The sequence below is a fragment of the Pseudophryne corroboree genome, chromosome 9, assembly GCF_028390025.1.
Source record: "Pseudophryne corroboree isolate aPseCor3 chromosome 9, aPseCor3.hap2, whole genome shotgun sequence".
Taxonomy (NCBI): Eukaryota; Metazoa; Chordata; class Amphibia; order Anura; family Myobatrachidae; genus Pseudophryne; species Pseudophryne corroboree.
In genome coordinates, this window is record NC_086452.1 from 94537700 (window position 1) to 94564416 (window position 26717).

Consider the following 26717-nt stretch of genomic DNA (forward strand, 5'->3'; position numbering starts at 1 on the left):
TTATGAACAATGGATATGTGTCACGAATTACCTCAGTAATGTTTCTCGTTCTTAAGGCAATTAATAGGTTGCCTCTGCTGTTGGACAATTACAATGCTCTAATGAGCCATTCAACTGGGGATCATCAGTCCAAAAACTACACAGACAGAATTTAGGCAGTTTCCTCTGTTACCATTCTGTGTCTTTGCATTCTACAGTGCAAGTCTTTACTGTAAAAACAAAAAAAATGAACGATCGTGTATGTTTGAATTTATTAAATTTATTACAGCATGGAGGCGGAAAAATTAACCATATCATTCCAAGCTGTCCCATACCAAGAGACAATAATTTAACTATCCCTTTTCAAATACATAAGGAATTTCTCTTGTAACAATGTCCTGAGAGGAGCTGCTGTGGTTCCCTCCTTCAGTCACTCCTGACAAATGAAAGGAGAAAAAAAAAAAACCTAGAATGCCTGACAATTTTTTTGATCAGAAACTCAACCAACATCCTACACAACTGTCCCTTTTAATAAGCAAATGTTGAGTAAAACTAAGTGTAGGTGCTATGAAGGCTTCTCATTTTCAGCTAGACTCAGATGGAGGGGAAATTTTTTTTTTTTTACAATTAAAAAAATAATATAAAATAAAAAATACAGTGTTTAATATCAGCTGACGTTGTTCTGGGCCGACATAGATGCAATAAAAAACAAAAAAAAAAAAAAAAACACAGATCAAGCAGTGGCAAGTCAGGAGATGGTGGCATTGAAGGAGGAGTGTTTTTCTGGTGCCTGCTGGTCCGCTTCCCACTGTATCACCTTTTTATTAATATTCTTACACAACCAAAGTCCGTCGTTTGAAATCCGTTAATAAAAAGACGTTGCCACACATTTCTAAACAGCAGGCTGCATAGTCTTATTACCCATCCCTTTCTGCAGTCAGCGCTTCCTCTGGATTCTGGGAGTTCCTAGTTAATCACTCTTGCAGAGGTAAAAAGAAAAATATATCATATATATAGTCTTAGGTGTTTAAACAAATATCAAGTGTTGTATTGTATGAGGTAAAGAGAAGGATGCAGTTCCAACCAGAGATTCTGCACAGTGGAGAACATTGAGGAAAAAAACAAAAAATTGACATTTTTTGGAGGTGGTTTTGGATTGTATGAAAAAAAACAAAAATAAATCCCTTTGATAGGGAAGTGGGCAAATTAAAATCTCAGTTCATTCGGGTAAAAAAAAAAAAAAAAAAAAAGGCTAAAAACAAAATAAAATAAAAAAACCTGTTTCCTATTTCAGCTATTCTCCTTGAATATCACGTCACAGACATAGAACATGGGGAGGAAAATTTAAAAATAAAAAAGCTATCAGATTCGTTATTTAAAGTTTCCTTCTCTTGCAAAAAAAAAAAGGTTTCTGTACAGTTGCACATCCTCTGAGAAGGATTTTCTTGTCTTGACAGTTTCTGTACGGTGTTTGATGGAATAAAAAGTTTGGTGCTTTTTATTGCATGAAACTGAACTGAGGGGGGAGCTGTTCCATTCATTTCCACAGCTCCGTGCACTATTCCCTTCTCCCATCACCGTGACCATCCTAGCAGCAGCCGAGAGGAGTCTTCTCCCTGTTGTCACACACTCATAGTCATGCTGGGAGAGTACTGGAAGAGAAAGCAAAAAGACGAATTTAATTTGTATTATATTTGGGCTAATCCTATTAGACTCCAATGGTTAAGAGAAGAAAAAAAATAAAAAATCACTGAAAGCATGTGACTATTGTTCTACAAAGTCATCGCAAGTAAGAGCAGGTGGTCTATTTTACACGTTGCATTAGGATCTGGAGGACTTATTCATGATAGAGGTATTGCATTGTTTCTGTGTGCCACAGAAAGGGGTCTATCCAATTTGCTTCGAAGAGTGCGAGGTGTCGTTGCAACAGCGTTTAAACACCGGCAATGACACCCGGTTTCGCACCCTTCGCAGCTACGAATCAGCCCCAATTCACACAAAACTGCCTGGACCTCTAAGGGGTGGCGAGCAGTTGTGCGCGAATTTGACCCGCCGTACAGTGCGGCTGCTACCGTGCTGATTCGCAGCGGTGATATCGCAGCCAATTGGAATCACCCCACAGTCTGCCCGCTGTTTCGCAGCAAAAGTTATGGGCCCGAATCTGAAGCAAACACAAATGTGGACGGAACTTACAGATATATGCAAACTGTGTACGAGCCGTAAACCCGGACTACACATGCTCCATACACCACTGAAATTCACGGACAGAGTGATCTGTCCTTTGTCTGATCTCTATCCATAAAGTGGGCATTCCTTATCTGCAACTGGGCGGTTATTACATGGATGCACGGAACACATCCATCTTGTGGGTATGTCATTGGGAGTGTAGGCAGACTTCCATGCTCTTTTGAATCATGCAGAAGCAAGTGGGGCGCTTGTTTCGGACAGAGCTTTGGGAGGGGGGTGGCTATAAGTACATATACTAATGACGACTGCAGATGGGAAAATCAGCCAATGACATCAGATGAATCATTAGAGATATTGCAGGACAAACATATTGCTATGGTTAAAACGTATGTAATATTCAGAACAAATAGTGACTGGGCACAGGATACTCACATTGTCATTTTGGAAGGAATGAAGAAAGTTTCCTCCTAGCTCTCCGTCGTCTCGGGGTGTTCCTGGAGGGTTACTAATGCCACTTATGTTATTTGGGGAATTCTAAGAAGAGAAACATACATTTATTATTAGACATGCGACACCAAGTCACTGTTGTAAACAAATGGGTGATTAGATCCACCACTAAACAGGAGCATACAGAGAGGCTGCAAGTGGAGAGGGGAGCCCAGCAATGCTACAGAGCCTAAACCCAAGGCAAATATTCTGTCCAGTAATGGGAGTTGGGTTCCCTCCAGATTATTTAAGGCAGCATTCCCCCCCCCATTCAAGTCGGATAAAACGTCAGTTTACGACAATTTAAGGTTGAATCCAGATTCGACCTATTCAAATCAAACTGCCGTTTATCTGACAAGTCAGAAAATCTGACTTGTCAGAAAACACGTGGATCCGCGGATTAGCCGTGGATCCACGCATTCTGTCAGATTCGCGGCCAAATCAGACAGGTTTTAGCACCGTTTCCGACAATGGGGGTCATTCCGAGTTGATCGTAGCTGTGCTAAATTTAGCACAGCTACGATCGTACACTCAGACATGCGGGGGGGGCCAGCAAAGGGCTAGTCTGCCCCGCATGTCAGTGCCGGATCCCCCGCACAAATACAAAAGCGCCTTTGTATCTGTGGAGTAACTCCCAGCCAGCGCAGCTCCTGCGGCTGGCCGGGAGTTGTGTGTCGCTGCCGCTGGCTGGACCGCGCCTACTAAACTGCGGCTTAACGCTGTCTTACAGCCCCCTCCCGCCCAGCGACCGCCTCCATCTCAGAGGCGATCGCTGGGCACCGACGACTGCCATGTGCCTGCGCACTGCGGCGCCAGTGCAAGCGCAGTTACGACCCGATCGCTGCGGCAAACTGCAGCGAGCAGGTCGGAATGACCCCTAATGTCAATAGGTCTTTAAATAAAATAAGTCGGATTGGCATTGTCGGGAACGGCCAAAACCTGTCGGATTTGGCTGCTAATTGAATACTGGAATTTCTGATCCTTTCCATCGGAAAGGATCCAACATCAATTGAATACACCCTTTTATATTTAACCAGTATGTTATTTTGTTTCTTTTAATCTTAACCCCATTCAGCAATGTATTAGTAATTGCGAATATACCCAAACAATAGGGTTTCTGACAGTATTTTCTTCTGTAGCAATACCAACTGTATTTTGAATGCAAAGAAACGCTCTATACTCAGATGTGAACAATCTATTGAATGTGTAGCCTCCTGACTACAGAACAGTACAGAGGGATAAAATGTGCGAAGCCTCACCTTAGGGAGTCCATCCATGTCACCAGATCCTAACCAGGGGGGAAAAGTAAAAATTGTGATTTTGGTGTTAGAAAAAAAAAAAAAAGAAGAAGAACACACACGCACAAACACACACTTCATATAAAATGAATTAATGGTTAATTAGATCAAAAAATGTCAAGACTTTCTGCCACTTACCTAATGACCCGTTCATATGATGAGGTTCCATTCCGCCCATTCCTCCCATAGGCCCATCTGAACCAGGTCCCATTGGGAACTATAGCAAACAAAAATCCGGGTATCATTTAAAAAATGTCTTGGTAAAGTTGAAGCATTCTTTCCTTTATATACGGTCAGTACCCATCTGTGGCCCCCATTTATCAAGCCTTGGAGAGTGAGAAATTTCACGGTGATAAAGTACCAACCAACCAGCTCCTAACTGCCATGTTACAGGCTGGGTTTTAAAAATGACCGTTAGGAGCTCATTTGTTGGTACTATAACCCTGCTATTTATCACTTTAAAAGGCTTGATAAATCTGGGCCTATGATTGGCCGATACACTGTTCTACTACACTCTCCTTGGACTGCCACTGTCTTCATCACTGGTCATGCTTCTGTTAATTACACCGGCTGCCAGTTCCTTTGTCATCTGGGATTGGCTAACACATACTGTTTCTGCTGCCCTAACATCCCTCACACGGGATCCGGTCTGAAGATCGACACTGTCTAGGTCGACAATGTTTAGGTCGACCACTATTGGTCAACAGTCACTAGGTCGACATGGATGGAAGGTCGACAGGGTTTCTAGGTCGACAGGTCTAAAGGTCGACATGAGTTTTTCACGTTTTTTTTTTTCTTTTTTTGAATTTTTTCATACTTAACGATCCACGTGGACTACGATTGGAACGGTAATCTGTGCCGAGCGAAGCGGTAGCGGAGCGAAGGCACCATGCCCGAAGCATGGCGAGCCATGCGAGGGGACGCGGTGCACTAATTGGGGATCCCGGTCATTCTACGAAGAAAACGACACCAAAAAAATAATAAAAAAATTCATCATGTCGACCTTTAGACCTGTCGACCTAGCACGTCGACATAGAAACCCTGTCGACCTTCCATCCATGTCGACCTAGTGACTGTCGACCTATAGTGGTCGACCTAAACATTGTCGACCTAGATACTGTCGATTTGATGAACCACACCCCCCTCACACACCCTGCAATGTCCTGTGTTGCTACTGAACTACCTAATGCATGAGCAATGTGACCTCCTGAACTCGCAGGAGGAATAATGACAGCTATACCCAATAAAGGGTACTGATCACAGAAGGATTACAATATGTTCTCTGTCCAATCCGGATGTGAACCAGCCAACAGAAGAATACAAGTGACCAGCCAAACCTCAAAGCATTGTTCAGCCTGGCTTTTAGAACTTTAGTCCTAATTACAGCCCAGGGATATCAAAGTCCTTCATATACAACTAGCGGTCAGGTCCCATATCAAGAACCCACTCACATTTGAACGATTCCCTGTAGGAGGACCAGGATTTATCATTGTATAAATATTGTCGCTTGAATTTGTTGACTCTGTAAAATAAGAGAAATAAAAGGTTAGATGCTTAACTGTGTGTAGTACGAAAAGTCTACATTTAGAATGTTGACATTAGGTCCCACAAGTAATGTCAACCTTTTTTTTTTTTTAACCTTAAAAATCACACACAAAAATGTAATTTAAGCTGGGCATACAATTATCTGACAGATCTGGATGGTTGGAATGAAAATCTGGTAATGGATGAGAGCAAATGACAATGGACCATTTGCTCCCAAATCAATGTTTCATTGTCATTTGCTCTCATCCATTACCAGATTTTCATTCCAACCAGCCAGATCTGTCAGATAATTGTATAGTGTATGCCCAGCTTTAATGTCGACATTTTGAACATGTCCACATTTGCTAATGTCAATATATTGCTTGCCGACCTAATCTCCACATTGACAGAACCGGTTGACATTCTGACCATATACCATTTAACTGCACAAAAGTCACCACCATATCAACATGTACATGCTGCTGGCTGAGACACCCAATTACATAATGCCGCCTCTTTTGGGGTACACTAGCCAGAACATCAAGCGGTCCCTTTCCTTACTGCTAATTATGGATTTGCTCAAATCAGATGTGCTGAATAGTATTAAATTACTCTACAAAACAGTAGATCACCGGCTACACTTATACTGCATCATAAAATGGGAACAGACTCTTAAATACTTTGGGTAATGTCTTGGTGACTCTTCTATTATCATACTGGAATAAGCGGTCTAGTTTAGCACATTGGGGTCGATTCAATTCGGCAACTTATGAATAGCGCCGGGAATTAGCTTCCGACGCTATTCAATTCAGCTCCAGTTAAATCGGCGATGGCCCGTTCTCGCCGACTAAACAGGTTGAATTGTCGGGAGAATGGGCATTCTCCAACTTAACTCCCCGGCGCGAGGCAGCACTTTTGTCGGGTTTCTTCTCTCATCCCCCGGGGATGAGAGAAGAATTCCCGACAATTGCGGGTAACTAGCAGCTGAATTGAATAGCTAATTCCCAGCGCTATTCATAAGTTGCCGAACTGAATCGACCCCATTGTGTAGTCTGCATGTTAATAGTTTATGAAAGTAAAACAGTATAGGGAGACTAATGTACATACCTGCAGGACTGGGCATTATAGGTGTTCCTGGAGGTCCTCCACCACCAGGGGGCCCCTACACACACAAAACAGGAATTGGTTTGTAAATCGTGCAACAATCTGTTTTCTAGATGCTATACATCCAATTAGTTCCCAAAGCTATTCAAGTAGCCCTCGTTTATTCTGCTCGAAAAGGTTTCCATTTTTAGGCGATCACACATACCATCCACTTGCTTTAATCTACCATAATGAGCATAAAAATTGCATTTCCTGTAGCCAAAAAGCTAAATTTTTATGTAGATTACAGAGAAACCTTCTTATATGCCGGGCATACACAGTCAAGATAAGACGTCTGTCAGACTGATAAGACATTTTACCTGACCATCATCAGATATCATGGGCATCCAACGTGATCTCTTAAGGTGACCATCCAACTACCCAGACTTGTCTGAATTGCAGATCACATCAGATTTCTCTTGAACTCTCCCGGGAATCGGATCGGATCCTGGCTTTAATTTTCACTACATTCACTTCAGATATATCTGATGCGATCTATCATGTGCCGACAGAGCGCATCAGATATATCTGATGCACACATGCTACATGCGATTGATCTGATGCTGCGTCGTTCTGTGGTGGGCGGGAGTGGCCAAGGAGATGCCAGTCAAGTGACACTTCAGATTAATCTGATCAGATACATCTGAAGTAAAAAAAAACACTCCGATGTGCACCTGATTTCTTCAGATTCAGATAAATAGTTGGGGCAGGCTCAGAAATCTGTAGTTCAGACATATCTGACACGGGAGTGAGCATCGGATCTGAAGAGCCATCCGATGTGACACTTTTCTTCAGATTTGACGGTTAGATGCGTCGAAATCTGAAGAAAACTGCCCAAATCGGACTAGTGGATGGGGGCCTTTAGTGTACGGCTACACTATATCTGCGTTCCTCCCCTGGGGAGGACACATTTCCCTTTTCCTCCGCTGTGAAGGAACAGGGGAAATGTCCGCCAGTCGGCCATGACAGTGAATGCACCTCACGACGCGGCTGACTTGCAACTTCAAAAACATTGCATCCGACAGACATATGGGCGACTCCGCTTATCCCACTGATCGATATTTTAGGTACAGTCACACAAATACACAGTGCATTTACCTAGGCCATCCGCCGATATAAGGTGGATTGGCCAGATAATTGTATAATGTATGCCCAGCATTAGTGGCAGATGTACCCTAACTGGAAGCAGGAAACTACAGTCACTCTATATTCTCTAGTGGTACAGCCATGTTAAACTGGTGTTTGGGAATTCTATGTAAAGCACTCTGTGTGAGACTAGTAGTAACTGTTTTAATCTCGCAAAATTTAGTTGCAGCGCAAAATGTAAATAAAGTTAGTTTGGAAACCCCGCTAAAGCCCTTTCCCAAAACCACCTCTGCAATTACTCATTAGCGGCACAGCAGACTTAAAACGAATTTAAAATTGTGAGTAAAACAGTAAATTCTAACAATATCACTCAAACTAAACAAATACAAAAATACGTTTTTGTAACCCCTAGTAATACATAATTGTGGAAAAAGTGCCAAGCTTAAATTCGTTTCACCCACTAAAGTACAGTCCTTCATGTCACGAGCATTCAGCATGCCTTTTAGTACCCCAGAGAGAGTATAACTCTCCCACCAAACTTACCACATAAGTGCCGGGTGAGGACGACGAATATGGAATCTGTGAACAAAATAAGAAGATTTAAATAAGAATTTACTCACCGGTAATTCTATTTCTCGTAGTCCGTAGTGGATGCTGGGAACTCCGTAAGGACCATGGGGAATAGACGGGCTCCGCAGGAGACTGGGCACTCTAAAAGAAAGATTAGGTACTATCTGGTGTGCACTGGCTCCTCCCTCTATGCCCCTCCTCCAGACCTCAGTTAGGGAAACTGTGCCCGGAAGAGCTGACACCATAAGGAAAGGATTTGGAATCCCGGGTAAGACTCATACCAGCCACACCAATCACACCGTACAACTCGTGATACTATACCCAGTTAACAGTATGAATAATAACTGAGCCTCACGAACAGATGGCTCATAACAATAACCCTTTAGTTAGGCAATAACTATATACAAGTATTGCAGACAATCCGCACTTGGGATGGGCGCCCAGCATCCACTACGGACTACGAGAAATAGAATTACCGGTGAGTAAATTCTTATTTTCTCTGACGTCCTAGTGGATGCTGGGAACTCCGTAAGGACCATGGGGATTTTACCAAAGCTCCCAAATGGGCGGGAGAGTGCGGATGACTCTGCAGCACCGAATGAGCAAACTCAAGGTCCTCCTCAGCCACGGTATCAAACTTGTAGAATTTTGCAAACGTGTTTGATCCCGACCAGGTAGCAGCTCGGCAAAGTTGTAAAGCCGAGACCCCTCGGGCAGCCGCCCAAGAAGAGCCCACCTTCCTCGTGGAATGGGCTTTGACTGATTTAGGATGCGGCAGTCCAGCCGCAGAATGTGCAAGTTGAATCGTGGAGCAGATCCAGCGAGCAATAGTCTGCTTAGAAGCAGGAGCACCCAGCTTGTTGGGTGCATGCAGGATAAACAGCGAGTCAGTCTTTCCGACTCTAGCCGTCCTGGAAACATAGATTTTCAGGGCCCGGACTACGTCCAGCAACTTGGAGGCCTCCAAGTCCCGAGTAGCCGCAGGCCCCACAATAGGTTGGTTCAAATGAAACGCTGATACCACCTTAGGGAGGAATTGGGGACGTGTCCTCAATTCTGCTCTGTCCATATGGAAAATCAGATAGGGGCTTTTACAGGACAAAGCCGCCAATTCTGACACCCGCCTAGCCGAAGCCAAGGCCAAAAGCATGACCACTTTCCACGTGAGATATTTTAATTCCACGGTCTGAAGTGGCTCAAACCAATGTGATTTTAGGAAATCCAACACAACGTTGAGATCCCAAGGTGCCACTGGGGGCACAAAAGGGGGCTGAATATGCAGCACTCCCTAACAAACGTCTGAACCTCAGGCAGTGAAGCCAGTTCTTTTTGAAAGGAAATAGACAGGGCCGAAATCTGGACTTTAATGGATCCCAATTTTAGGCCCATAGTCACTCCTGACTGTAGGAAGTGCAGAAATCGACCCAGCTGAAATTCTTCTGTGGGGGCCTTCATAGCCTCACACCAAGCAACATATTTTCGCCATATGCGGTGATAATGTTTTGCTGTCACATCTTTCCTAGCTTTTATCAGCGTAGGAATGACTTCATCCGGAATGCCCTTTTCCATCAGGATCCGGCGTTCAACCGCCATGCCGTCAAACGCAGCCGCGTTAAGTCTTGGAACAGACAGGGCCTCAGGTCCAGTCTGAGAGGCAGAGGCCAAGGGTCCTCTGAGATCATTTCTTGTAGTTCCGGATACCAAGTCCATCTTGGCCAATCCGGAACGATGAGTATAATTCTTACTCCTCTCTTTCTTATTATCCTCAGCACCTTTGGTATGAGAGGAAGAAACACATAAACCGACTGGTACACCCACGGTGTCACTAGAGCGTCCACAGCTATCGCCTGAGGGTCCCTTGACCTGGCGCAATATCTTTTTAGCTTTTTGTTTAGGCGGGACGCCATCATGTCCACCTGTGGCCTTTCCCAACGGTTTACAATCAGTTGGAAGACTTCTGGATGAAGTACCCACTCTCCCGGGTGGAGGTCGTGCCTGCTGAGGAAGTCTGCTTCCCAGTTGTCCACTCCCGGAATGAACACTGCTGACAGTGCTATCACGTGATTTTCCGCCCATCGGAGAATCCTTGTGGCTTCTGCCATCGCCATCCTGCTTCTTGTGCCGCCCTGTCGGTTTACATGGGCGACCGCCGTGATGTTGTCTGACTGAATTAGCACCGGCTGGTTTTGAAGCAGGGGTCTTGCCTGACTTAGGGCATTGTAAATGGCCCTTAGTTCCAGAATATTTATGCGTAGGGAAGCCTCCTGACTCGACCATTGTCCTTGGAAGTTTCTTCCCTGCGTGACTGCCCCCCAACCTCGGAGGCTTGCATCCGTGGTCACCAGGACCCAGTCCTGTATGCCGAATCTGCGGCCCTCTAGAAGATGAGCACTCTGCAGCCACCATAGCAGAGACACCCTGGCCCTCGGGGACAGGGTGATCAGCCAATGCATCTGAAGATGCGATCCGGACCACTTGTCTAACAGATCCCACTGAAAGATCCTTGCATGGAACCTGCCGAATGGAATTGCCTCGTAAGAAGCTACCATTTTTCCCAGGACTCGCGTGCAGTGATGCACCGACACCTGTTTTGGTTTCAGGAGGTCTCTGACCAGAGATGACAACTCCTTGGCCTTCTCCTCCGGGAGAAACACCTTCTTCTGTTCTGTGTCCAGAATCATACCCAGGAACAGCAGACGCGTCGTAGGAACCAGCTGCGACTTTGGAATATTCAGAATCCAGCCGTGCTGTTGTAGCACTTCCTGAGATAGTGCTACTCCGACCAACAACTGCTCCCTGGACCTCGCCTTTATAAGGAGATCGTCCAAGTATGGGATAATTAGAACTCCCTTCTTTCGAAGGAGGATCATCATTTCGGCCATTACCTTGGTAAATACCCTCGGTGCCGTGGACAGACCAAACGGCAACGTCTGGAATTGGTAATGGCAGTCTTGTACCACAAATCGGAGGTACACCTGGTGAGGTGGGTAAATGGGGACATGCAGGTACGCATCCTTGATGTCCAGTGATACCATTAATCCCCTTCTTCCAGGCTTGCAATAACCGCCCTGAGCGATTCCATTTTGAACTTGACCCTTCTTATATAAGTGTTCAAGGATTTCAAATTTAGAATGGGTCTCACCGAACAGTCTGGTTTCGGTACCACAAACATTGTGGAATAGTAACCCCGTCCCTGTTGAAGGAGGGGAACTTTTATTATCACCTGCTGGAGGAACAGCTTGTGAATTGCCGCCAGCACCACCTCCCTGTCCGGGGGAGTAGCTGGCAAGGCTGATTTGAGGTAACGGCAAGGGGGAGACGTCTCGAATTCCAGCTTGTATCCCTGAGATACCACTTGGAGAACCCAGGGATCCACCTGTGAGCGAACCCACCGGTCGCTGAAGTTCCAGAGACGGGCCCCCACCGCACCTGGCTCCACCAGTGGAGCCCCAGCGTCATGCGGTGGATTTAGTGGAAGCAGGGGAGGATTTCTGTTCTTGGGAACTGGCTGTATGGTGCAGCTTTTTCACTCTACCCCTGCCTCTGGGCAGAAAGGACGCGCCTTTAACCCGCTTGCCTTTCTGGGGCCGAAAGGACTGTACCTGATAATACGGTGCTTTCTTTGGCTGTGAGGGAACCTGGGGTAAAAATGTGGACTTCCCAGCTGTCGCTGTGGAAACGAGGTCCGAGAGACCATCCCCAAACAATTCCTCACCCTTGTAAGGCAAAACCTCCATGTGCCTTTTAGAATCCGCATCACCTGTCCACTGCCGAGTCCATAATACTCTCCTGGCAGAAATGGACATTGCATTTATTCTAGATGCCAGCCGGCAAATATCCCTCTGTGCATCTCTCATGTATAAGACTACGTCTTTAATATGCTCTATGGTTAGCAATATAGTGTTCCTGTCAAGGGAATCAATATTATCAGACAGGGAATCAGACCACGCTGCTGCAGCACTGCACATCCAAGCTGAAGCAATAGCAGGTCTCAGTATAGTACCTGAGTGTGTATATACAGACTTCAGGATAGCCTCCTGCTTTCTATCCGCAGGCTCCTTTAAGGCGGCCGTATCCTGAGACGGTAGTGCCACCTTTTTTGACAAGCGTGTGAGCGCTTTATCCACCCTCGGGGATGTCTCCCAACGTACCCTGTCCTCTGGCGGGAAAGGGTACGCCATTAGTAACTTTTTAGAAATCAATAATTTTTTATCAGGGGATGCCCACGCTTCTTCACACACTTCATTTAACTCATCTGAAGGGGGAAAAACCACTGGTTGCTTTTTCTCCCCAAACATAATACCCTTTTTAGTGGTACCTGGGTTAATGTCAGAAATGTGCAACACATTTTTCATTGCCGTAATCATGCAACGGATAGCCTTAGTGGAATGTACATTAGTCTCGTCGTCGTCGACACTGGAGTCAGACTCCGTGTCGACATCTTTGTCTGCCATCTGAGGTAGCGGGCGTTTTTGAGCCCCTGATGGCCTTTGAGACGCTTGGGCAGGCACTGGCTGAGAAGCCGGCTGTCCCACAGCTGTTATGTCATCAAACCTTTTATGTAAGGAGTTGACACTGTCGGTTAATACCTTCCACATATCCATCCACTCTGGTGTCGACCCCGCAGGGGGTTACATCACATTTATCGGCACCTGCTCCGCCTCCACATAAGCTTCCTCATCAAACATGTCGACACAGCCGTACCGACACACCGCACACACACAGGGAATGCTCTGACTGAGGACAGGACCCCACAAAGTCCTTTGGGGAGACAGAGAGAGAGTATGCCAGCACACACCATAGCGCTATATAACACAGGGATTTACACTACACAAAGTGATTTTCCATATAGCAGCTATAATACACAGTATTGCGCCTAAATTTAGTGCCCCCCCTCTCTTTTTTACCCTATTGAGCCTGGAAACTGCAAGGGAGAGCCTGGGGAGCTGTCTTCCAGCGGAACTGTGAAGAGAAAATGGCGCCTGTGTGCAGAGGGAGATAGCCCCGCCCCTTTCACTGCGGACTTCTCCCGCTCTTTTATTAATATTATGGCAGGGGATTTTTACACATATATAGTTTATTAGACTATATTATGTGTTTTTTGCCATTTTTAAGGTAATCTAATTGCAGCCCAGGGCGTCCCCCCCCCCCCCCAGCGCCCTGCACCCATCAGTGACCGGAGTATGTGGTGTGCGTGGGGTGCAATGGCGCACAGCTGCAGTGCTGTGCACTACCTTAATGAAGACCTGAGTCTTCAGCCGCCGATTTTCTCCTCGGAATCTTCCGTCCTCTGGCTCTGCAAGGGGGACGGCGGCGCGGCTCCGGGACCAGACGACCGAGGCTGGGCCGGTGTTCGATCCCTCTGGAGCTAATGGTGTCCAGTAGCCCAGAAGCCCAAGCTAGCTGCAAGCAGGTAGGTTCGCTTCTCTCCCCTAAGTCCCTCGTAGCAGTGAGTCTGTTGCCAGCAGATCTCACTGAAAATAAAAAACCTAATAAATACTTTCTTTACTAGGAGCTCAGGAGAGCCCCTAGTGTGCAACCAGCTCTGGCCGGGCACAGATTCTAACTGAGGTCTGGAGGAGGGGCATAGAGGGAGGAGCCAGTGCACACCAGTAGTCCTAATTCTTTCTTAGAGTGCCCAGTCTCCTGCGGAGCCCGTCTATTCCCCATGGTCCTTAAGGAGTTCCCAGCATCCACTAGGACATCAGAGAAATGAGGTTTTCAAATTTAAAATGAGTAGTGAGTAACGTATCTAAATATGTAGCTAAAAGTTGAAACTGCATTCTATCGGACCAGATAAAACATGTTACTCTGCGTGTCTTCTGAGCAGTGGGGGTTATTCAGTATGGATTGCAAATACTGCAAAAAAAGCAGACTTTGCAATCTGTTCTATTGCATGCTGGGGGCCGACCAATTCTCCGTCTCCACCCTGCAAACGCCTCTGCCTGTCAATCAGATCAGCTGCTAGAGCACGTGCAGGACAGGACCGGTCGCATCGATTAGCGATGCAACCTGAATAACCCACATAAGCCGCTATTTAAAATATCAACTAATTAGAACTTCAGTCAGTTAGATAGCGGCACTATCAGTGATTCTGATTTATCAGCCTAGAGGCAGGAAACAAAATCCGCGATAAGTGCCGTTTTATCACGGCAACGATCTGCAAACTTATCCCAGATCCTATGTTTTTCACACGATACCGCATACATTTTACAGCAAAAAAGTAGCATTAATTGAACTCACCAATAAAATCATCAGGGGGGAAAAAAAATAGAGATAAAGGCCCTTTTTTTCGAGGTATAATTTCCCGCGATCAATTGAATTTCTTCTCTCCAATATTAATAATATATTTCAGAATTTAATGTCTTCACTGAGCTAAATAATGCCTTCCAATACTTTCTTAGAAATGTAATTAAATCAATACTAAAATGCACATCAATTTAATTGCTACTTTAGTATTCTAAAATACTTTTTTTTTTTTTAATTCCTACCCCTTTTCGAGGCAGATACTACCTTACAAAGGCAACTATTACTCAGCTAGCATCACAATCTTTATTTCCATACCGCCACAGTGATGAGCTGAGAACGCTCAGAGAGAACCACAGTATAAAATACATCGTTCTTGTAATCAAGTTACGATGACGTGGCCTTGATTGGATAGGTTATACATCCGTCCAATCAGGTGCCATTTGTACGTAAATATGATGAACAACATTTATACTTCTTAGAATCCAAAGAGTCTCTGTATTCAGAAATCTCAGCTGGACTGGTAATAACACGTGAATACAAGAATGTAAACAAATAGCAGCAAACGCTGCGAAGAGCAGACTTTAATACTTGCACCATTCACCCACTTACCGAGTTTCCACTATTGGGGTTTGGCCACGGCCTGCCTGCTCCAGGACCCCTAATAAAAGACAAAAGTGCATAAAAAAAAATAATCCTACATATACACACCACCCCCACCCATTCCACACAGGTTTCTAGGACTGATATCCTTACATGTTCATGCCAGGCCCTAAGGAATTGGGTGGTGGTCTCATGCCACTTCCATAGTTCTGCAACGATAACCAAGGATCAGACTACGGTAAGGAGGACATCCGGACAGGAATGAAAGAGAAGAAAACCAGAGGGTTAGTGATACAGAATAAAGGCGCCACCCAGCAACAGCAGAATTACTGACTGCTAATGCTACTTTAGTAAAAGGCAGTTTGATTGTCGCGATTAGTTGGAGTAGAACAGATTAATGCTTGAATTGCTCCACGTCATGAACATTACAGATGACTGAATAATATCAAGCATTTCAGAGTTAGCAAATCAGTCTGCCAAACCTCATAAGGTTGTACAGCCTATCAATACTCTCTCATTACTTATCCACGTTATTCCAGAGGTCAATGGTCCATCGCAAGGCTATAAGTAGTATAGCCTATGCACCATAATACCACATTCACACGCTAGTGTCTACCATCCCAGAAATTTCACGGGCTTTCAAAGTCTCTGGCTGGTTTGTGACATTGTTAAACTTACACTCAGCGTTAGGATTTTCCAATTCAAGGATGTGAACTGCATAATAGAAACCATTTATACAGTGCATTTTTCAAGAGTTAACTAATATGCAGCATAAAGACCTAAAACTGGTAAGTTCCCTCGAAAGTGTATTGTGCCCGCTTAAAACTATGCTGCGTACTACAATATGGCGGATTAACTCTTGGGGTGGGATTCAAATGTAATTTGCGCTGACAGCCAGCAGATGGCACCGAACTGAGCTAATCTATTGCATATCCGTTCGGGCGCGATCAGCTGCAGGAGCTGACATTTCAGATCACCCCCCAGGAGTGTGAGCTGAAATGTGTGAAAAGTGACCCATCTGGGCTCCCAAATGGCACGTTTCGGGATCGCGCCCATTCGTTTACACGGCTAATCCAGACACTAATTGGCGCGGTAACGGGGATCATTATTGCCCCTGCAATCTCCTGTCACTTCAGATGGGAAATCGGGGCGTGATAATTTAATTCCCCCCCTTGATCTCTGAAATAAAACACCGGCATGAAATAACAGGTTCATAAACCAAAAACTCACTGTTACCACCATGTGACATGTAAAGGAAGGTCCATTTATATATAGCCATGTAATAGATGTGTTAGTAGAAGAAAGGGACACTAATCATGACTTTAATTCTCTTTTACACTACAAGCATTTAGCGGACTTACGTCTCCTCTGCTTCACTGACATAAATTAGCCAGTGGATTATATCTAACGTGTAACAAGAAACTAGCTTGTTAATATTAAACAGAGCCTCAGCTAAGCAATGCCGTTAATTAAGGAGGGGACACGAAAGGGTGCTGTAATTACCAAAACAGTCCTCACCTGAGGTCCAGGACCCATGGGGCCCATCTGTCTAGGGGGATTCATCCTCTGCATGGGTCCCCCCATCCCGGGGTGTCCTTAAGTTTAAAAAAAAAAAAAAGACAAAGCTACTGCATAAAGAGATTCTGAGTGAATGGTGAAACAACCGCACTGCAGCCTGGCGCCAGCTTACCTTGTCGTGTCGGGTCCATGGAATTCGGTAACAAAGGCTGTGATCCAGGGACGCCACCTGGTGGCTAAAATAGAGAGATATCAGAGGGGAGGTAAACCACAGCATGAGTTAGACATCCGTCTCATTATTATTTATTTATTACCAGTTATCTATATATAGCGCACACATATTTACAGAGAATATTTGGCCATTCACATCAGTCCCTGCCCCAGTGGAGCTTACAATCTATGGGGTCGATTCTATTCGGCAACTTAAGAATAGCGCCGGGAATTAGCTCCCGACGCTATTCAATTCAGCTCCACTTAAGTCGGCGATGTCCCGTTCTCGCCGACTTAACAGGTAGTTTTGTCGGGAGAACGGGCAATCTCCGACTTAACTACCCGCGGCGATGCTGATTCCCGACAGAATCAGCCTCGCGCCGGCCGCGAGGCAGCACTTTTGTCGGGTTTCTTCTCTCATCCCCCGGGGATGAGAGAAGAATTCCCGACAATTGCGGGTCACTAGCAGCTGAATTGAATAGCGTCGGGAGCTAATTCCCGGCGCTATTCTTAAGTTGCCGAATAGAATCGACCCCTATATACCCTACCACATGTACACGCACACACATTCACGCTAGTGTTAATTTTGTTGGGAGCCAATTAACCTACCAGTATATTTTTGGATTGTGGGAGGAAACCGGAGTACCCTTTAGAATGTAAGCTCTCACGAGCAGGGCCCTCTTCCCTCATGTGCTTATCCTTTCTTACTTTAATGATCTTCAACTGCACAAAATCCAGCAGTCTTCTGCCACCTGATACTTATTCCAGTGTCATCTGCTGATGTAACTATGTTTATTTACCCTGTACTTATCCTATACTGTCATCAACTGTAAGTTGCTGTTTTCCTATTTATTTGTTTATGTACGCTGTAATTGGGCGCTGCGGAACCCTTGTGGCGCCATATAAAGGATAATAATAAAACCGGAGGAAACCCACGCAAGCACAGTGAGAATATACAAACTCAACACAGTTAGGGCCATGGTGGGAATATAACCCATGACCTCAGCGCTGTGAGGCAGTAATGCTAACCATTACACCATCCGTACTGCCCTAGTGAAGGGATGAAACACACAGGCGCACATCGGGGGAGAGGTAAAGGACAACAGATGCAGTGATATCAAAAAGGAGGTAACACACGGCACAGAGAGACATCTAAGAATTAGTAAGTGAAAGCCACTGTTTTAAGTAGACAAGGAAACCATACGTTCCATGAAACCCAATAGTTTTTGTACAGTTAGATCACAACTCACCTGGCTTCCCATTCTTATGTGTGGCCTGGGCCCACCACCATATCGGGGGGACATAAAAGGCTGTAAGAAAAAAAAATTAGAGAAACTGAACATAAGCACTTTTCCCCCCCACAAAAGAACCCAAACCGCCTGTGTCTCGATGAATAAAGCCGCCTAAGCTCCATGCTCCATAATGCAATTTGGAAGCAAACGGCATGACTTTAGGTGTAGAGTCGGCAGACTGAATAATGATGACAGCTTACATTCTCTCTCCCCATATTGTGTGTGTCATGCAATGATGACTTACCTGACTGTGGGGACCCATCATGTTGGGGTTGTGGGGAGGCGGCTGTGAGTGTGGAGATGGCTGCGATCCGGGTGGACCCTGCTGGAAAGGACACATAAAACGTAAGTACAGAGGACACTGGACATCCCTCAGCCTGTTCCTTTAGTACACCTGGATACGAGTTTATAATGACCTAAACCTCTCTACAGGCGTGTGTGCAGCTGGAGCAGGACAGGCTCAGCGGCACTGCATTACACTCTGCAGGCCAGCATTTGCAGCTGTACCGCGTGCCACTCGAACCCCGTGAGAAGTGCGTCCCATGAACCCACTTGCCAGAGATTGCACGGCTAGTTAGCATGAGCAGTTGTCTTAATTAAGAGAAATTAATTAGCCATTTTGCAAGCATTTAACAGCTTTGCTAAATATTAATGCCACTGGTAATTCCTGCTGATTAGCAGGTCCCATAATTAGCAGCAGAGTAACAGAGGGAGGACGGCTCGGCACCTGTACGCCCACTAATCAGAGATCTGGCTGCCACACTGATAACCACCTGCTTCAATGCTGGCTAGAAGTATCTGCTCCAGACTGCACACACGCTGCAGAGAAAGCACTAACACACAGTATGTGCGGTGTCGTCTCATCAACCTGGTCTGCTGTGTGCAAGGAGAACAAGAGGTCCAGGGTCTTACCTGGAAGAATCCAGGTGGTATCGGCCCTCCTGGCATTGTATCGTTTGGTGGAATGTTACCGAGCACGGGGCTTGGTGCTGCTGCGGCACTCTGTGGGGAGAAGAAGAAGAAGAAGAAACTCCATGATCTACAAGCAGAGGTAGGCTAACAAGCTGATCTGGAACTACAAGTGATAGAGTGCCATAGACTGAGAGGGGGAGGGGAGGGAAGTGAAGATGTATTAGACCAGTGATGGCTAACCTTGACACTCCAGATGTTGTTAAACTACACATCCCAGCATGCCCTGCATCAGTTTTAGCATAGCCAAATAACAAAACTGTAGCAGGGCATGCTGGAATGTGTAGTTCAACAACAGCTGGAGTGTCAAGGTTAGCCATCACTGTATTAGACATCGGAGAGAAAGTACTAATCAATCTGCTTCTGTTAATTTTCAAGCAGCCTGTAAAATGACAGGAGCTGATTGGATGGTACTTTATCCCTCTCCCCTAAAGTGGAGAGAGATACAATGCCAGCCAATCATCTAGCAAGGTTTGATAGATCTCCTCCTGGGACTTATAGGTCATCAGCAGCAGTTGATCCATAATTTATAGTTTAGCTGATCCTTTGGGCTTGGTTCAATTCAGCACAGATTGACTAACACCGGGAGGGAGCTCCCAGAGCTATTCAATTCAGCGCTATGCTAAGTCGGAGAATGCCCGGACTCGTGGACTAAACAGGGTTTTTAGGTGCCAGAACAGGCACGCTCCGTCTAAAGTGCCAGCCGCGGCACATTGTGGACCTAAGTTTTGTCGGATTTCTGCTCCCACTCCCGATGGTTACAAGAAAACCTCTAGGCGGGGATGACAGCGCAATGAGTTGATTAACTCCGGGAGCTCCCTCCCGGCGCTATTCAACCCCTGCCGAATTGAATCGAACCCTTTGGCAATGTCTCAACCAATCATTAACGGTAATAAACCAGATAATGGTACAATCACTTACATTTGTTATTAACAAACATCTATATACGCTCACAACTTTAAGACATTCAAGCAGGACATGTAGGATCGGATGCTTTTATCACGACAGCTGAGTAATTACTACTAATAGTCTTGCATAATGGTGATATGGCCACAAAACAAAAAAAAGTAACCAATAAGGTTTGCATTCATTTTCTAAGATGCACAAGAATCGAATTGGATGCTACATACATACCTAGCACTATATAAACCTCCAAGTGTTTAGTGTATAATGTAGGTTTCTTATACAACATGATCAAGGACGACCATCTTTGTTACCTCTAGCATGAAACAATCTGCCCCTCAGCAAAGTTACCTCACCGCAATTGCTCAACTATCAAGCCATCTACATATATTCAACTGCAAATCATGCAAGACAAGAAAAAAAAAAAAACACCACACAAATATAATTCAGCAACCCAAGTAGCCACCAATTATCCAGACACCCAAACCATTTAACCCGAGAGATACAAGATCCTTTTCCGCATATCTTTCATTGCAGAGCTTAGCAAACAAAACAGAAAATATAAGTAAATGCACATGTCCACCAGCAGGGGGAGCTCTTGCACCAATTGTTGAATGGTAAGCCGCACTTTGCTTGAGATCAGCAGGTTAGCACCAGTGTTACAATACCATCAAAGGGCACCACTCAGCATAACAACAAATGAGAGCAATAACGTGATATCTCTTAAATTGTTCTGCATCACAAAAGAAGATTTTCCAAGGAAAGTAACCTGTATTTGTCAAGTGGTTTTCCTGCTCATAAAGGATATATGCCTAGATTTCATTTGTAGAAGTACAATACACTGCCTGATGTTATCTTCTATACAATACAAGGAAGAAATAGGAAGCCTCTGGGCCCTAATAAATAACGCTACTTAGATTTTAAAGAAGTTAAGAGCAGGCGATTGCTAAATGACCTAACCAGATTCCAGCTTGTTCACATGTGCGGATGGACAAACCGTGATCGCGTGGGGATCAGTCACATGACTTGACACACACACAAACTGTGGCTCTTGCTACCTCCATCATACCCTGCAACCGTGGCTGACCATACAAACACCAATTTGGTATAAATGGCCAGAATTTAATTAATTTTCCATCATACCGGTTAGAGACAATCACTATTACGTCACAGACGCCAACAGGATTCTAAATATCTACGCAGTAACAAATGCAAAGAAGATTCACATATCATACTGGGCGATGGGTCCGATACTACTTTCAGCCTCCCCAAAACGGCTGGATAATGCTACTACTCAGACCGGGGTGCGGTTAAAAAGCGTGGTGGAAATATGATCAGTGTAGGCCAGAGGTTCCCAAACTGTGTCGTGGCTCCCTGGGGTGCCTCGGGACACTTGCAGGGGTGCCCGGGGTTGGTGGTCCAGGACCAATTAAAATTATTCATGGTCAATATAATAGGCAAAACCAGTGCTGGTGGCTGCCAGTCATAAAAATATGTGGCCAAACAGAAGCAAATCTTGTCCCTCACCACACAACTGACCCTAAGGATGACATATAAACGCAATCTACTTAATGTAATATTTCTTTCTAAATTTCTCAATAAGACATTTTTGGCCTACGGGTGCCATGAAAAAAATTCTGATATTCTAGGGCGCAGTGATTGAAAAAAGTTTGGAAACCACTGGTGTAGGCCCAAGAGAGGTCATCTACTTCAAGTGCTATGATTGCTAAATGCAAAGCCAGTTAAAAAAAAAAAAAGGTACATACATAGAAACTGTAACACAAGGAAAACTGTGCCAAGTTATTTCAAAAACCTTCCAAAACGTACAGAAAAACAAACGACAAAAAAACAGAATTAGAAGTACAATTCTGGCCCTTAAAATATATTCTTACAGCATTATTTGCAACCCAACAGAACGAACAGCAACTAGATAAAACCTTTGATTAATGATCAAAGCAAGCGTTTGCTACTGTCACACATAATGCCCATGTAACTTAAGGGTGGCAAACATTTACTGTTCTACAAATTGCTACTTTGCTCAGGGATGTCAGGAATTCTGCAAGTGCTCTAGTTTGAGCCCAATTCAAGTCAGCGGATCAGGAAGAAAGTGGATCCCTCCTATAAGCTTTTTCCTAACACGTGGGCCCCAGGGGGGCATTTTCTGTAGCTGCGTCCGGTCTTAAAATGACCAGAGAGAAACCAAAGGCGGCTGAGTAGTTTAGCGGACGGTCAGGTAAGTTTAATTGGAATCCAGCTAAGTCTCTTATCTAATTAAAGTAATCACATCATCTTCAGTCAGTGGGAACTGTCACACCTGCTGTTCTCAAAGCAGACGGCGGACTCTGAGTCACCTGATATTAGAGCAGACAACCAACAACTGGCCACAAAGGCTCACAAACACAGCGCCAGCTAAACAATCAAAGCAACTTTCTTCTTTTCTATACTGCCCTATATTTATAGTGGCATGTGTGTTTTTAGCAAAGCTTTCACTTTTAATCGGTTTAATGGAAAAAAAAAAAAAGCCAGCTAAATGAAACGTGCTCCATTTAGAAACCAAAACCAAGTTTGCGCATCACTGATCACAGGGAGAGGAGGGTAAAAATACCACAGCGTCCGGGCTGGTGGAAAATCTGCACCAACTGGCAGCTAGCGTTACATGTCATGGAGTCGGTTGTGCGTGTTTAGGTAGCATTCTATAATACCTGCACAAATGCAATCATTTTATAACAAAACTATTGCCATAGGGCTGCGTACAAAATCCACTAATCTAGGTTGAGAAGGGGGGGGGGGGGGCGAGTTTCACTTCCATTTACTACCATTGTTGGCTTTTGCACATCCCAACATTTACTTCATTGAAACAGTCACATTAAAATCTTGTTTCTGGACACCAATGCAAAATGAGGCCTGTAGCCCACACTTTAAAGACACCGGCCTGCATCTCACCGGCCTGCATCTATCAGTGCAATTCAATTGTGACACCCCCCCACCCCCCCCATCCCCCTTGAGTGTACATGCTATATGAAGCAGCTAGACCCATCTCAAGTCCTGGTTAGGGTGCTCAAACTCCCATTTGAGCACCCAAACCACATACTTTCACACATTTCAGCTTACACCCAAGGAGGCTGTCCGCTGAAATGTGTCCGCTCGCTGCATGCGCATCCAAACGTAACAATTGAATTGCTCCATTGGGTGCCATCAAGTGGCAGCCATGGGTAAAAGCAATTGAATTCCCCTCATGGTGGGCGATTCAATTGTTTAGTCGGGATAATTAATGGCCTCCCGATGAAGTAACTCCATGATTCCAGGTGTCCATTGCAATGGTCATGCCCAAATAGGCCGGGATTAGTCACATAAAAGGGCAAAAACAGACTCAAGTGTGCAATGCAAAAAGTGATGTTTGGCCGCCCAAACGGGACACTTATCATACACCTCAGGATGCTACTAGCAGAAATACAGGCGGCACACGCGCCTATTAATTAGGCAACTGAATTGCCCCCATTAATAAAACAAATGAATTGCCCACATGACGCAAAACAGTGCTTGTATTGCATCCCTGGAATAGATAACATCAACTATACACATTTTTTTCTGCCCAACACATTCTGGTAACCTTGCAACCCCAAGACCAGAAATAGAGGACAGTAATAAACAATTTGTTTTTAGCATCAACTACTCTAAACACAAATAATGTTGGCTCCTTGTAGCCTAGAAAGAAAGGAGGGGAACGAGTGTTACGACTTACTAGAGTAAGCAACTCAAGCTAATATTAAACATTTTAAGCTCTTTTAAATCCTCAAACTGAAAGTGGACCTGGTCACTTATACCGCTTTTACACCAGAAATGCAGGGGCAAAACCCGGGAATTCTGCCACGGGATCATGCAAGGACATTCCCAGGTTGGGCACGTTTATACCAGCATTTGGAGCCGGGACATCCCGGGTCAGCACCTTTCATACTGAACCCGGGATGGCCCTGCATTTTCTGAGAATGGGCGTCTCAGAAAAAACACAAGACCAGGAAGTGCCCTGAATAGCCAATCAGCATCAGCAGAGGCAACCCGGGAAGGTGGGACATGTCCCTGCACCATTCACACTGTCCAGGTTCCAGGGAAGATCCCGGGACCAACCCTGGTCGATTGCAGGGTTGAAATGCAGGGACAGAAATCCCGGGATTTTGTCCCTGTACCCTTTCACACCGAGAAATTTCCCGGGTTGATGCACGTTCATGTGTTTTAACCTGGGAAATTTTGGGCTGTGTGAAAGGGGTATTACAGAGACAGCAAATGAATACTCTGCCCATCATTTCATTATAATGGTATCAGCTTTGTTTAATGGCACCAGTATATTTATATAGTGCACACATCTTACATATAGTCATTCATGTCAGTCCCTGCCCCAGTGGAGCTCACAATCTATATTTCCTACCAAATGTACACAAACGTATACTGTATACTAGGGTTAATTTGTTTACTGTCAGAAGCCAATTAACCTACCAGAAATGTTTTTTGGATTGTTGGAGGAAACCGAAGCACCTGGCGCTAACCCACAGAAACACGGGTAGCAGGTACAAACTCAACACAGATAGGATTTTGGTGGGAATCAAACCCAAGACCTCAGTGCTGTGAGGCAGGAAGCTTACCACTGTGCCACCATGCTGTGCTACAACATTATATCGGAATACCTACTGAATAAAAGGGAACCCTCTGCCGTGTGTAGAGGATTATTTACATTTCAAAACTTCAGGTTAGTTCTGGTCTGAAATCCAAGACTTGTTACAGTAAGGTCTCAAATAAAAAGACGACCCAGACTAAGGGGTCTATCTACTAAGCCTTGGATGGAGATAAAGTACCAGCCAATCGGCTCCAAACTGTCATTTTTCAAACACAGCCTGTGGAATGGCAGTTAGGAGCCGACTGGCTGGTACTTTATCTCCATCCAAGGATTAGTAAATAGACCCCTTTTTAACATTAAAAAATAGTAATTCATGTCATATTTTGACATTATAGTAACACCTATAGAAGTAGTCAACACCAGGAATGCTGTAGTGTGGATATAAAGGCAGGTACTGCCCCAACCTTTGTTTTTGTACATCTGCTGCGTCACGCGAGCCATCGTAAACAGATTTCTCACAATGGGACAGAGAATGATCACCGATTAAATTGGACACAAGTAATTTGCCTCTAAGGGAACCTAGCCTATGAACCTGATCTGCAATCTGTGAACCCTTACTCGGGACAGGCAAATAAACAAGGCAGGTGTAAACAGAATAGACACCAGACTAACAGCCCAGCCCATTTCTTTGTTCAAACATCCTCTATTATTACAGACGACAGGGTGTCCCAGGGTGGAAGGGCATCTGTTCCAGCCAGCTAAGGTTAACAATTATTAGGAGATAGAGAGAAAATATATATATATATATATATATATATATATATATATATATATATATATATATATATATATATATATATATATATATATAATCATCACTACTCTTGAGCAAGATAGGAACTGAACCACAACAACATAATTGAGCTTTTATCTGTCTATTGTAAGTGCACAATTAAAGCAATGTGTGACTGGTTGTTATTGCTCTGTGCTCAAGTTGCACCTAAATGCAACAAAAAAATTAAGATATTGCCTGCAAACTGCTGCCAGTAATGCAGCCAGTAGGTTTGCAGGATGCGTCACTTCACGGCAGTGTGCACAGCAATCAGCCACCATAATTGCGCTTATGTGAGCAGTGTAAAGTCCCAGGGACAGCTAGCGTCTATTTGAATTAGCCCCTTAAGCTAGGTACGCACGGTCAGATTTTTTTCAGGAAATTGTAGGCACCAATATCTGAGCTACACTCTAAAAGATTTTTTTTTTTTTTTAAATTACCAATTTTCAGTCACATCAAACTGCATTTGCATATGTCCGCCCGCAAGGAGGGTGACATAGGGGTCAATTAAATTTGCTGACAATTGAATAGCGCCGGGAATGCCATATGACACTTAATTGTCGGGAATTCCTCTCGCACCCCCGGGGTGTGAGAGCAGAAATCAGACAAAAGTGCCGGCGCAAGGTTGATTCTGTCGGGAATCAGCATCGCGCCGGGCCGTTAAGTCAGAGAATGACCATTCTTCCGACAAATCAACCTGTTGACTCCGGAAAAACGGGCATTCGCCGACTTACCATGAGCAGAATTGAATAGTAATGGGAGCCAATTCCCAGCGCTGATCAACTGTCGGCAAATTGAATTGACCCCATAGTGACAGGAAAACATAAGACATTTTTGCAGACTGAGAATGTGCACACACTGCTCGATACCTGGAGATTTTGGCCGAGATTTTTGGTTTGGGACGACAGACCGCAAATTGATGGCTCGTGTGTGGAAGATTTTCCAGAATTACAGCCGAAACGATCGTTCATACACACTCAGGCGGATGTCCCAATTATTGGAAAATTGGCCCAATAATTATATAATGTGTACTTGTTTAGAGGAATATTTTATCACTAAAAACATATTTTTAATCATTTTAATGGCCAAGATCCCCATGTACGTAAACCACTGTGATTTCACTAATGCAGCAAATGCAATGTTATTTTCTCTATTTGCGGCCACAGTGATTACTCTTGTGGAAACCCCCACGCTTACGTCTGCTAATGCAAGCGATATATAGTGGGAGCATAGTGATAATTTCCACTAGAATCCTGTAACGA

The 26717-nt window shown here is 44.7% G+C and overlaps 1 protein-coding gene across 4 annotated transcripts in view; it reads right to left on the bottom strand.

The window, feature by feature from the left end:
- Positions 1-239: 239 nt before the first annotated feature.
- SSBP3 (single stranded DNA binding protein 3) overlaps positions 240-26717 on the bottom strand; it is an 89137-nt gene continuing 62659 nt past the window's right edge. The window contains exons 5-18 of one of the 4 annotated variants that reach the window (XM_063939647.1): positions 19055-19144; positions 18387-18464; positions 18101-18160; positions 16813-16876; positions 16641-16717; positions 15276-15331; positions 15132-15180; positions 8247-8282; positions 6582-6636; positions 5402-5472; positions 4089-4167; positions 3912-3940; positions 2599-2700; positions 240-1631 (exon numbers count right to left, since the gene is read on the bottom strand). In XM_063939647.1, coding sequence (XP_063795717.1) covers positions 1602-1631; positions 2599-2700; positions 3912-3940; positions 4089-4167; positions 5402-5472; positions 6582-6636; positions 8247-8282; positions 15132-15180; positions 15276-15331; positions 16641-16717; positions 16813-16876; positions 18101-18160; positions 18387-18464; positions 19055-19144 — 876 coding nt within the window. In that variant the 3' untranslated portion in view covers positions 240-1601. Of the gene's footprint in view, positions 1632-2598; positions 2701-3911; positions 3941-4088; positions 4168-5401; positions 5473-6581; positions 6637-8246; positions 8283-15131; positions 15181-15275; positions 15356-16640; positions 16718-16812; positions 16877-18100; positions 18161-18386; positions 18468-19054; positions 19145-26717 lie in introns of all 4 variants that reach the window. The other 3 variants (XM_063939645.1, XM_063939646.1, XM_063939644.1) reach the window with 3 other exon arrangements.